This window comes from Oryzias latipes, chromosome 15 (genome assembly GCF_053564925.1).
Source record: "Oryzias latipes strain Hd-rR chromosome 15, Olatipes_Hd-rR_3.1".
Taxonomy (NCBI): Eukaryota; Metazoa; Chordata; class Actinopteri; order Beloniformes; family Adrianichthyidae; genus Oryzias; species Oryzias latipes.
In genome coordinates, this window is record NC_136251.1 from 16,147,231 (window position 1) to 16,160,415 (window position 13,185).

Consider the following 13,185-nt stretch of genomic DNA (forward strand, 5'->3'; position numbering starts at 1 on the left):
ACCTTGCTGGGACAGCTGGAGTTAAACACAGCAGCTCACGGCTCTGAAGTGGACCCCGTTGCTGTCCCAGTCTGGATGGGCACTGTGGCGATGTTCCAATGGCCAGGCTGGCTCCTGGTATAAAGAGATTCCCAAATACCATTTCCTAACCGCAGAGCCAAGGATGTGTTTACATGTTTAGGTCAAAAATGTGATGGACAGCTTCATGTTGTCTAAACATGCCACCCTGTTATTAATCCAGTTGATATGGTTCTCCATCTGTGTCTAGGTGATAGAAAAGCATTTTTTTTATATTTAGAGCTCTAAGCAAACAAACAGTTGTCTATATAAAAGAGCTTTTACAATTGTGCACTTTTAGCAGGTCTCTGAGTTCATGTGACCAATGTATGGTGGATTTTCACAGACCTTGTTTAAAACTGAAGGTGAGAGAGACTTAGAGAAATGGCTTCATTGTTCTGGAGTTCTTTGTTTCATCCACAGAAGAGTAGAATTGGTGATTGATTTTGAAAAGCTGCTGAAAAAAGTATCTTTTTCAAATTGCAATTTCTAACTTGGGTTTTACATTTTGTGTTCCATTTTTTGTGCTTTAATTGGGAAGCATTTGTTATTTGTTTGGTGTTTTTAAGGTTCTGCAAATATACACATCATTTTTTAGAGACATTTGTTATCAGTTGTGTTTGTTGATTTGTAGTTTAATTTCATTGGATGTATAGATGTCGTGTGGGGGGGAGGCTCGAGAGCAGGTAGGACCCAGGCGCAGAGACGGGAGGCAAACGGGTTCAGGGCAAGTGGGTTTATTTAACTAACAAAAAGCGCTGCAGAGCAGGATGACAAAACTAAAAACAAAAACTTACTGTGGCATGGCAAGGGACATGGACGCCAGACAAGAAGACGTGATCAACATGAGCAGAAGTTAATGGACCAGCACAGGAGGAAGGCAGAGACAAGACTTATATACAGACAGGGCAGACAAGACACAGGTGAACACGATTAGGGCAGATGGGGACCAAAGGAAGTAAAACTCAAGAAACATGACAAGACAGGAAACCTTTCAAAATAAAACAGGAAACAGAACCAAACAAGACAGAACAAGAACTAAAGCGGAAAAAAAGACAACAAACTGAAACCATGACAATAGAAAGGAAAAGAAGTTCAAACATTGATTATAAAAAAGGATATAAGAGATAAAAAAAAAAAGAAAAAGGAAAAAGATAAAATATTGATTTAATTGCATTTTGAATGAATAAAAAACAATGATTAATAGAATCAGAATCAGAATCAGGAATCAGAAAAAGTTTTATTGCCAGGTTCAGTAGAGCGCACTTTACAAAACGAGGAATTTGACTTGGTGTATAGTGCAATTAAGAATAAGTTAAAAATTAAGTTAACAACAACAACACACTATATACAGTAGAGTAAGGTGAATTAAAGTGGGAGCACAGATGGGCTGGGATGGTGGGGCCTGTAAGTGGCACCGACAGTCCTTTGGTGGGCGGGGGGGGAGGGGGGGTCACCTGGGGGAGTTGGGGTTCTGTTCAGCAGGCTGGCTGCAGTGGGGAAGAAGCTGTTCTTGTGGCGCGAGGTCCTGGTCCTTATGGACCGGAGCCTCTTGCCAGAAGGGAGGGGCCGAAAGAGATTATGTCCTGGATGAGAGGGGTTGGCTACAATCCTGGCTGCCCGCCTCCAGGTCCTGGAGATGTGCAGCTCCTGGAGAGACGGGAGGTGGCAGCCGATCACCTTCTCTGCTGAGTGGATGACGCGTTGCAGCTTGGCCTTGTCTCTGGCCGTGGCCGCAGCGAACCAGACTGTGATGGAGGACGTGAGGGTGGATTCGATGATGGCGGTGTAAAAGTCTACCAGCATCTTTTCAGGGAGGTGAAACTTCTTCAGCTGCCTCAGGAAGTACATCCTCTGCTGGACCTTCTTAGTGATGGAGCTGATGTTCTGCTCCCACTTGAGGTCCTGGCTGATGATGGTTCCCAGGAAGCAGAAGGACTCCACAGAAGTCACCGGGGAGTCACAGAGGATGACAGGGGGGAGGGGGGCTGGGGCCTTCCTGAAGTCCACTGTCATCTCCACTGTCTTCAGAGCATTAAGCTCCAGGTTGTTAGCGCTGCACTATGACACCAGCCTGGCTATTTCACTCCTGTAGGCCGACTCATCTCCGTCAGAGATGAGGCCGATGAGTGTGGTGTCGTCAGCAAACTTCAGGAGTTTGACAGACAGGTGACCAGCTGTGCAGCTGTTTGTGTACAGGGAGAGTAACAGGGGTGAAAGGACACAGCCCTGGGGGGATCCGGTGCTTGTGGTCCGAGTATCTGAGACGAGCTTCCCCAGCCTCACATACTGCTGTCTGTCCGTCAGGAAGTCTGTGATCCACCTGCAGGTGGAGTCAGGCACATTCATCTTGGAGAGTTTTTAATACTAAAGATGTATGAAAGACATACCGAAAAAATATGTCTTTCAGTGTTTAACTGGCTGTCTTTGGATTATGCATGCCTGAGTAATGACCATTCTTACTCCTCATCTCTCTGTTCACTGCTTGCTAATTTACATAGCAGGGGTCCCAGCAGGAGGGGGCGGGGTTGTAACACGACTCCTTCAGCAGAGCCAGGCTGAGAGAGGCTTTGACATGTAAGATGTTAGATGTTAGAATGCCAGATGTTAGAATGACCAGTTCATTTTATATCTATGAAAATATTCAGGGAGCTATGGGACATGTTCAGCTTTAGGTCTGTGAAAATTGGTGTCGATTGTTGAAACATAAGTTACCATAAAAAAATGTTTGTTTGGAGTCTAGACAGATTTAACACAGGTTTTTGGATGAAAAGGATTTTTTATAAATCATCTGTTACACTTTTAAGTCTGAAAAAAATATGGAAGGCAGCAAACACAGATCCCTACCGTTTTTAATTTTTTTGTGCTGATATTTGAAAGATAAGTTATGCAAAAAAATAGGTGTTTGCAGTTTTGCCTAAAAAGACGTTTTCGGACCTTTTTGGATGTAATGCTCTCTAAGATGTCACCTGTAACTTCAATCATTCTGAATTTTTTTAGGAAGCAGTAGCACATAAATGCCTATGAAAGTTGAATTCTTGGTGCTGATAACCTAAACAGAATTTATGCTAAAAATCTTTGTTCAGTCCAAAATTTCATTAAAAAAATCAAGTGATGAAGTTTCTCGTAGACCCTATAGTGTTACATATCAAAGCTGGAGGTTATTAAAGGCATCTAATTCTGAAATCTCAGCTTCCTGAGACAAACGGCTGATTTATAATAAATTTCTATTATTTGGGTGCACATAATCGACCACTTCCTGTTACGCAGGCACCGTCAGGTGTACACCCATGAAACTTTACATGATGAGAGAGGACCCTTCTGAGTATCTCCAGTTTTAATTTCATGCACATCGGACAAAGCAAAGAGAAAATACAGGGCAGAATGTGCCCAATGCAATAACTAGGTGGCGCTATAGAGCTCGTCCAAGATTGTCATATCCATGGGTTCAGAATAGAAGCTTCATCATATCCATTGAATTTCAGTGAGATTGGACAAGGAATGTGCACGTGAGAGCAACTTTTGTGTGCATAGCGAGATGCCCAACTTTGCCGCTCTGTCACGACCACACCCCCGCATTGAAAGTTATGGTTTTTTGTCAGAGTAAACTTCAATGGCTTTTCAACAGGTGGACGTCATTTTCAGGTGTGTCGGCTCATCCTACTTGGAGCAGTGATGCTCCAAGTCTAACATGTCATTTCCTCTTGCCAGCAGGTGGCGCTACACTTTTTCCAGATTCTTTCACTGCAGATGTGTTCAGAGTCAGACTACAATCATGCATATCAATTTTGGATCAGATTGGATTATGCATGGCTGAGTAATGGCCATTTTTCTTTTCATGGCGTGTTTTCGAAACAACGTCGAATTTCTACGCGCCGCCACGGTCACAAACAACCGTAAAAACTTAAAAGCTTCGCAATTTAACATCGGACATGTGTCTAGTTTACAAAACCAAAGTTTGTAGTCATTATTCACAAATCTCTAGGAGGAGTTCGTTCTAGAGCGAGGCCTGCAAATGTCCAAAATAGAGCAAAAATGACATATTGACCTCAATATATCAGACTTCCTGTGCGAGTGACAGGTGGGTCCTTTCAGACTTTTTTGTAAGTCTCCATCTGAAGAACATGCCCTGTAAAAATCAAGCTTGTACGTTAAAGCGTATGCGGGGCGTCGGGACAAACGTCACTGTAGGTGGCGCTATCGAGCCGTTTTTGTGCGCCCATGCCAATCTCCTATAAAATACGAAATTTTTCGCGACTCCTGATGTGTGTGCCAAATTTGGTGAGTTTTGGGGTATGTTAAAGGCCTCAAAAAGGCGACTCTTCCGGTAGAATAATAATAATAATAATTAAAGCTACAAGTAGCATTTAGCGGGCCCGAGCACGTGCCACCGCCTGGCACGAGCGACCGCCCCGTGAGCAACGCCCTGCTCGAGCCATTCTCGTCGTTTTTTCTTGTCCATTCTGGAGCTCCAAGCTAATGTTAATATGACAGCAGCCTGTGGGGGGGGGGGGGGGGGGGGGGGGGACTATAATCTGTTGCCTTAAAGGACAAAGACTTTTGCATATAGCATGAAAAAAATTCTTAAATCTAAGCCTCGTTTAGACCTGCTCATTTTCTCATCAAGTAGAAGGTTTTTATCAGATTAAGAAACAAGCAATGATGATAATTGCTATCACTGTCCCTAAGGATGAGAACAATAGAACTCATTCAATTTTCACTACAATGTCTAGATGAGTGTCAGCTATGTCTGATAACTTGGCCAATTAGCTGGACCGGGATCTTACAAAGTGCAGGTGGTTAACGTCCAGTGTGATGAGTCTGTGGACGGCAACAGTTCAGCATAGCTTTTGGTTTCCACAAGAGAAGAATTCCTGACACATCTGCCCTAACAGACAACTACAAGAGGAGTTGAAATGTATAACACGGTGAAGGAGTTTTTGTGCAGAAAAAGGTACCATTAGAAAAGCTGGTAGCAGTGACTGCAGAAGGGACTCCTGCTATGATCAATAGACAAACAGGTTTCATCACTCACTGTAAAGCTGACCCAGACTTTCCAAAATGTCTGCATTACTGCTGCTTCTTTCACCAGTAGGCCTTATGTGCAGAAGTGATTGGCTCTGGACATATAATGACTCCTATTGTGAAAATCATAAAAAACCTCACCTGCAAAGCAAAACAGAACAGGATTTTTAAGGTGCTATTGGTGGAGATATCTGCTGAATATGGTGAATCTGAACTTGTATTCTTGACTGACATTACTGGAAAACTAAACCAGTTGATCTGCGAGCTGCAAGACATTGGCAAAACTATATTTTTTTATTGACCAGCCTGCCTGAGCCAGTGTTTTTCTTGTGGGGATCTTTTCTGCCAGGGCTTGTCAGCTTGGTCAGTGGATGTTGCTGCAGTTGTCTCCCTTGCTGGGACAGCTGGAGTTAAACACAGCAGCTCACGGCTCTGAAGTGGACCCCGTTGCTGTCCCAGTCTGGATGGGCACTGTGGTGATGTTCCAATGTTCAGGCTGGCTCCTGGTATGAAGAGATTCCCAAGTACCATTTCCTAACCGCAGAGCCAAGGATGTGTTTACATGTTTAGGTCAAAAATGTGATGAACAGCTTCATGTTGTCTATTGATGTAAGTTTAAACCTAAACATGTTTCCCTGTTACTAATCCAGTTGATGTGGTTCTCCATCTGTGTCTAGGTGATAGAAAAGCATTTTTTTATATTTAGAGCTCTAAGCAAACAAACAGTTGTCTATATAAGAGCTTTTACAATTGTGGACTTTTAGCAGGTCTCTGAATACATGTGACCAATGTATGGTGGATTTTCACAGACTTTGTGTAAAACTGAAGGTGACAGAGACTTTGGAGAAGTGGCTACATTGCTCTGGACTTCTTTGTTTCATCCACAGAAGAGTAAAATATGTGATTGATTTTGAAAAGCTGCTGAAAAATGTATCTTTTTAAAATTGCAATTTCTAATTTGGGTTTTACATTTTGTGTTCCATTTTTTGTGATTGTATTAGAAAGATTTGTTATTTATTTGGTGTTTAAAGGTGGTACATAATGTATATACACAATCTTCTTAGAGACATTTGCTATATGTTGTGTTTGTTGTCGTTGTAGTTTAATTTCTTTGGATGTATTGAAGGGAAATGAAAAGAAGTTGCAGCATTGATTAAAAAAGCATAAAAGAGACATTTACTGTCTGATGTTACATCTGTAGGAGTGTACTGAGACTGGGTTTTGTTTTGGAGCACATTCATATATTTTGTTTGTAAAAAAAAAAAAAAGATAAAATATAAAGTTAATTGTATTTTGGATGAATAAAAAAGCAATGATTAGTGCTAAGGATGTATAAAAGACAAACAAAACAAAGGAAATTGCTGTATTTTAGTGTTGAACTAGGCTTTCTAACTGTTCTACTTTCTGTCTGCCACTCCTGGCTAATTTACATGTGAGCACACAGCCGGGGGGGGGGGGGGGGGGGGGGGGGGGGCTAACTCCACTCCTGCAGCAGGGGAGACTGATGAAAGCTTGAGGATGTAAGATTGAATAAATAAAATCCTAGAGTTGACCAGTTCATTTTATAAATGTAAATATTTTTTATTTTGGTGCTGATAAACTAAACAGATGTTATGATAAAAATATTTGTTTGAGTCAAAATGTCCAAAAATTTGCTTTCAGCACAATAGGGTGATTAAGGTGGTTAAATGTTTCTCGTACGTATAGTGCTGCTTTTCAAACGTGGAGCTTTGTAAGACGCATTTAATTCTGAAATCTCAGCTTCCTGAGACAAACGGCTGATTTCCTATGAAGCTTGATTATATGATCATGCTTCATGATCATTTATGAACATATATAGCTCGTCCAAAATTGTCATATCCATGGGTTCAGAATGGAAGTTTCATCAAATCTATTTAATTTCAGTGAGATCAGACAAGGAATGTGAACGTGAGAGCAACATTTGTGCATGGCGAGATACCCAACTTCGCCGCTCTGTCACGACCACACCCCCGCGTTGAAAGATTTGTTTTTCATCAGAGTAAACTTCAATGGTTTTTCAACAGGTGGACGTCATTTTGAGGTGTGTTTGCTCATCCTACTTGGAGCAGTGATGCTCCAAGTAAAACATGTCATTTCCTGTTGCCAACAGGTGGCGCTACACCTGTTTCGGATTTTTCCACTGCAGATTTGTTCAAAGTCAGACTACAATCATGCACAACAAATTTGGATCAGATTAGATTATTTATGGCTGAGTAATGGCCATTTTTCTTTTCATGGCGTGATTTCGAAACAACCTCAAATTTTGACGCGCCGCCACGGTCACATACAACCGTAAAAACTTAAAAGCTTCACAATTTAAGATCGGACATGTGTTTAGTTTACAAAACCAAAGTTTGGAGTCATTGTTCAAAAATCTCTAGGAGGAGTTCGTTCTAGAACGAGGCCTGCAAAGGACCAAAATAGAGCAAAACTGACATATTGACATCAATATAGCAGACTTCCTGTGCGACTGACAGCTTGGTCCCAAGAGACTTTTTTGTAGGTTTCCATCTGATGAACATGTCCTGTAAATATCAAGCTTGTATGTTAAAGAACATGGCGGGGCTCTCAAAAACAAACATGGTAGGTGGCGCTATTGAGCTGTTTTTGTTCACCCATGCAAGTGCTGTATATATAAGTTGGAGATATGTATGGAGGCATCTCATTCTGAAATCTCAGCCTCGTGATACAAACGGCTGATTTTTTATGAATTTTTAATTATCTGACTGCAACGCAATCAACCACTTCCTGTTTGGTGGTGGCTTGCGCAGGCACCGTCAGGTGTACACCCATGAAACTTTAGACGATGAGAGAAGACCCTTATGAGTATCTCCTGTTGTAATTTTATGAATGTCGGACAAAGCACAGAGAAAAGATAGGTCAGAATGTGACATAAAATGTATTTGTTAATATCTAGGTGGCGCTATGGAGCTCGTCCAAGATTGTCATATCCATGGGTTCAGAATGGAAGCCTCATCACCTCTATTGAATTTCAGTGAGATTGGACAAGGAATGTGCACGTGAGAGCAACTTTTGTGTGCATGGCAAGACGCCCAACTTCGCCGCTCTGTCACGACCACACCCCCGCATTGAAAGTTATGGCTTTTTATCAGAGTAAACATCAATGGCTTTTCAACAGGTGGACATCATTTTGAAGTGTGTCGGCTCATCCTACTTGGAGCAGTGATGCTCCAAGTAAAACATGTCATTTCCTTTTACCAGCAGGTGGCGCTACACCTATTCCAGATTCTTCCACTGCAGATGTGTTCAAAGTCAGATTACAATCATGCATATCAACTTTGGATCATATTGGATTTTGCATGGCTGAGTAATGGCCATTTTTCTTTTCATGGCGTGTTTTCAAAATGACCTCCATTTTCGACGCGCCGCCACGGTCACAAACAACCGTAAAAACGTAAAAGCTTCGCAATTTAACATCGGACATGTGTTTAGTTTACAAAACCAAAGTTTGGAGTCATTATTCACAAATCTCTAGGAGGAGTTCGCTCTAGAGTGAGGCCTGCAAATGTCCAAAATGAAGCAAAAATGACATATTGACCTCAATATATCAGACTTCCTGTGCGAGTGACAGGTGGGTCCTTTCAGACTTTTTTGTAGGTCTCCATCTGAAGAACATGCCCTGTAAAAATCAAGCTTGTACGTTAAAGCGTATGCGGGGCGTCGGGACAAAAGTCACTGTAGGTGGCGCTATCGAGCCGTTTTTCTGCGCCCATGCCAATCTCCTATAAAATACGAAATTTTTCGCGACTCCTGATGTGTGTGCCAAATTTGGTGAGTTTTGGGGTATGTTAAAGGCCTCAAAAAGGCGACTCTTCCGGTAGAATAATAATAATAATAATAATAATAATAATAAACATTCGAATTACAATAGGGTCCTTGCACTCCGTGCTCGGGCCCTAATAATAATAATAAACATTCGAATTACAATAGGGTCCTTGCACTCCGTGCTCGGGCCCTAAATATAAAGTTAATTGTATTTTGGATGAATAAAAAAGCAATGATTAGTGCTAAGGATGTATAAAAGACAAACAAAACAAAGGAAATTGCTGTATTTTAGTGTTGAACTAGGCTTTCTAACTGTTCTACTTTCTGTCTGCCACTCCTGGCTAATTTACATGTGAGCACACAGCCGGGGGGGGGGGGGGGGGGGGGGGGCTAACTCCACTCCTGCAGCAGGGGAGACTGATGAAAAGCTTGAGGATGTAAGATTGAATAAATAAAATCCTAGAGTTGACCAGTTCATTTTATAAATGTAAATATTTTTTATTTTGGTGCTGATAAACTAAACAGATGTTATGATAAAAATATTTGCTTGAGTCAAAATGTCCAAAAATTTGCTTTCAGCACAATAGGGTGATTAAGGTGGTTAAATGTTTCTCGTACGTATAGTGCTGCTTTTCAAACGTGGAGCTTTGTAAGACGCATCTAATTCTGAAATCTCAGCTTCCTGAGACAAACGGCTGATTTCCTATGAAGCTTGATTATATGATCATGCTTCATGATCATTTATGAACATATATAGCTCGTCCAAAATTGTCATATCCATGGGTTCAGAATGGAAGTTTCATCAAATCTATTTAATTTCAGTGAGATCAGACAAGGAATGTGAACGTGAGAGCAACATTTGTGCATGGCGAGATACCCAACTTCGCCGCTCTGTCACGACCACACCCCCGCGTTGAAAGATTTGTTTTTCATCAGAGTAAACTTCAATGGTTTTTCAACAGGTGGACGTCATTTTGAGGTGTGTTTGCTCATCCTACTTGGAGCAGTGATGCTCCAAGTAAAACATGTCATTTCCTGTTGCCAACAGGTGGCGCTACACCTGTTTCGGATTTTTCCACTGCAGATGTGTTCAAAGTCAGACTACAATCATGCACAACAAATTTGGATCAGATTAGATTATTTATGGCTGAGTAATGGCCATTTTTCTTTTCATGGCGTGATTTCGAAACGACCTCAAATTTTGACGCGCCGCCACGGTCACAAACAACCGTAAAAACTTAAAAGCTTCGCAATTTAAGATCGGACATGTGTTTAGTTTACAAAACCAAAGTTTGGAGTCATTGTTCAAAAATCTCTAGGAGGAGTTCGTTCTAGAACGAGGCCTGCAAAGGACCAAAATAGAGCAAAACTGACATATTGACATCAATATAGCAGACTTCCTGTGCGACTGACAGCTTGGTCCCAAGAGACTTTTTTGTAGGTTTCCATCTGATGAACATGTCCTGTAAATATCAAGCTTGTATGTTAAAGAACATGGCGGGGCTCTCAAAAACAAACATGGTAGGTGGCGCTATTGAGCCGTTTTTTGTTCACCCATGCAAGTGCTGTGTATCTAAGTTGGAGATATGTAAGAGGCCTCTCATTCTGAAATCTCAGCCTCGTGATACAAACGGCTGATTTTTTATGAATTTTTAATTATCTGACTGCAACGCAATCAACCACTTCCTGTTTGGTGGTGGGTTGCGCAGGCACCGTCAGGTGTACACCCATGAAACTTTAGACGATGAGAGAAGACCCTTATGAGTATCTCCTGTTGTAATTTTATGAATGTCGGACAAAGCACAGAGAAAAGATAGGTCAGAATGTGACATAAAATGTATTTGTCAATATCTAGGTGGCGCTATGGAGCTCGTCCAAGATTGTCATATCCATTGGTTCAGAATGGAAGCCTCATCACCTCTATTGAATTTCAGTGAGATTGGACAAGGAATGTGCACGTGAGAGCAACTTTTGTGTGCATGGCGAGACGCCCAACTTCGCCGCTCTGTCACGACCACACCCCCGCATTGAAAGTTATGGCTTTTTATCTGAGTAAACATCAATGGCTTTTCAACAGGTGGACATCATTTTGAGGTGTGTCGGCTCATCCTACTTGGAGCAGTGATGCTCCAAGTAAAACATGTCATTTCCTTTTACCAGTAGGTGGCGCTACACCTATTCCAGATTCTTCCACTGCAGATGTGTTCAAAGTCAGACTACAATCATGCATATCAACTTTGGATCATATTGGATTTTGCATGGCTGAGTAATGGCCATTTTTCTTTTCATGGCGTGTTTTCAAAATGACCTCCATTTTCGACGCGCTGCCACGGTCACAAACAACCGTAAAAACGTAAAAGCTTCGCAATTTAACATCGGACATGTGTTTAGTTTACAAAACCAAAGTTTGGAGTCATTATTCACAAATCTCTAGGAGGAGTTCGCTCTAGAGTGAGGCCTGCAAATGTCCAAAATGAAGCAAAAATGACATATTGACCTCAATATATCAGACTTCCTGTGCGAGTGACAGGTGGGTCCTTTCAGACTTTTTTGTAGGTCTCCATCTGAAGAACATGCCCTGTAAAAATCAAGCTTGTACGTTAAAGCGTATGCGGGGCGTCGGGACAAAAGTCACTGTAGGTGGCGCTATCAAGCCGTTTTTCTGCGCCCATGCCAATCTCCTATAAAATATGAAATTTTTCGCGACTCCTGATGTGTGTGCCAAATTTGGTGAGTTTTGGGGTATGTTAAAGGCCTCAAAAAGGCGACTCTTCCGGTAGAATAATAATAATAATAATAATAATAATAATAAACATTCGAATTACAATAGGGTCCTTGCACTCCGTGCTCGGGCCCTAATAATAAACATTCGAATTACAATAGGGTCCTTGCACTCCGTGCTCGGGCCCTAATAAACATTCGAATTACAATAGGGTCCTTGCACTCCGTGCTCGGGCCCTAATAATCCGAGTAAATACAATAGGGTCCTTGCACTACGTGCTCGGGCCCTAATGAATGTGTAACGGTAGGATTTGGGGCAATTAAAAGTTTACAAGATTGAACAGGTGCGCCTGTCAAGTGGTTGGTATGTCCTTTGAGACTCGTCCTTACCTATGTCATATGCTAGGAAGTCGGCAGAAAAGCATTTGGCTCCATTGCTTAAAGATGTGTCATTGTGTGTGTTTCCCCCAAAGACCAGCATGGTGCCGCTCAGCAGCACCGCGGAGTGGAGGTAACGCGCCAAGCCGCTCTCCCTGAGAACCAGCCTGCACACAAGGAGACAGAGAGAAATGTACTCTTCCTCAGCAGCTAGGCAGAAAGAAAAGAAGTGATTACGGTCTGGCTTGTGTGTGTGATATGATGGCAAGAAGGCATCTCACACCGCATGCAGCCTGGACTGTTGCGACTGCCCTTCATAGCAGCTGTTCTGTTGTTGGCTCACACATACAAGAGATCTCAGCTTTCTATGTGAGACTTCAGGGGTCTAAGGTCACATAGTGGGGAACAACTGTGGCGTCTTCTCTAATACTTTTTGATGAAGCAAAAGTAACCCCACCTGTCAGTCCACACAGTCTTATTTAGTTTGTGTGGAATCACAGCTCAATATCGGATGTACATAAATAAATTTCAGTGACACACTATACACCTTGTTTAAAAAAAAATTTCAGAGGAACACAATTTTTATGTGCATTAACAGCGGAAAAATGTAAGTAGACTGATTTTTTTATTATCATTCTGTCAAGTCTAAATGAGTGTCTTAAGATTATTATAAAAAACATTGTCTTAATTTAAAAATAAACTCTTTTAGAAACATTTTTCCACTGCTGTGTGGAGTGACTGGAAACTGTTAAGAGTGTGAGAATTTTAGAGATGTGCTCCAGTGAAAGCAAACTCCAACAGGTTATCAGTTTGAAAGTGAGACAAAGACATGAGTGTGTAAAATTTGTTTTCTGCTTTTGACCTATTAAGCTGCAGTCACAGCTGCACTCAGGACCGTTTGGTGGTTTAACCACTTTAATTAACCCTTTAATGCTGAGTATCAAGGAGGGAGGAATTGGATCCCATTCTTGGAGTCTTATCCTATGTTCACACCGACCTCGGCAGCATGCGTTAAAGCGACCACTGTCAAAGAAAAGTCTATGTTAACATGCTTATATGCACTTTTCAGTTTCTGTCTTCAAAATTCTGACCTTCCTGTGTCGTTACACAAGAATTTAAGTCTGTTTCAGGCTCTATGCACAAAACGTGCAGTCATTGAATCTGCATTAAAAGTTAAACCAGTTGAACTTTGACCAG

General features: G+C 41.7%; 1 protein-coding gene across 4 annotated transcripts in view; it reads right to left on the reverse strand.

Moving 5' to 3' along the window:
• Positions 1-13,185, reverse strand: part of atrnl1a (attractin-like 1a) — a 287,490-nt gene that overhangs the window by 225,184 nt on the left and 49,121 nt on the right. For all 4 annotated transcript variants that reach the window (XM_078931510.1, XM_078931509.1, XM_078931508.1 and 1 more), the window contains exon 10: positions 12,001-12,155. In XM_078931510.1, the coding sequence (XP_078787636.1) occupies positions 12,001-12,155 (155 nt within the window). The remainder of the gene's footprint in view (positions 1-12,000; positions 12,156-13,185) is intronic.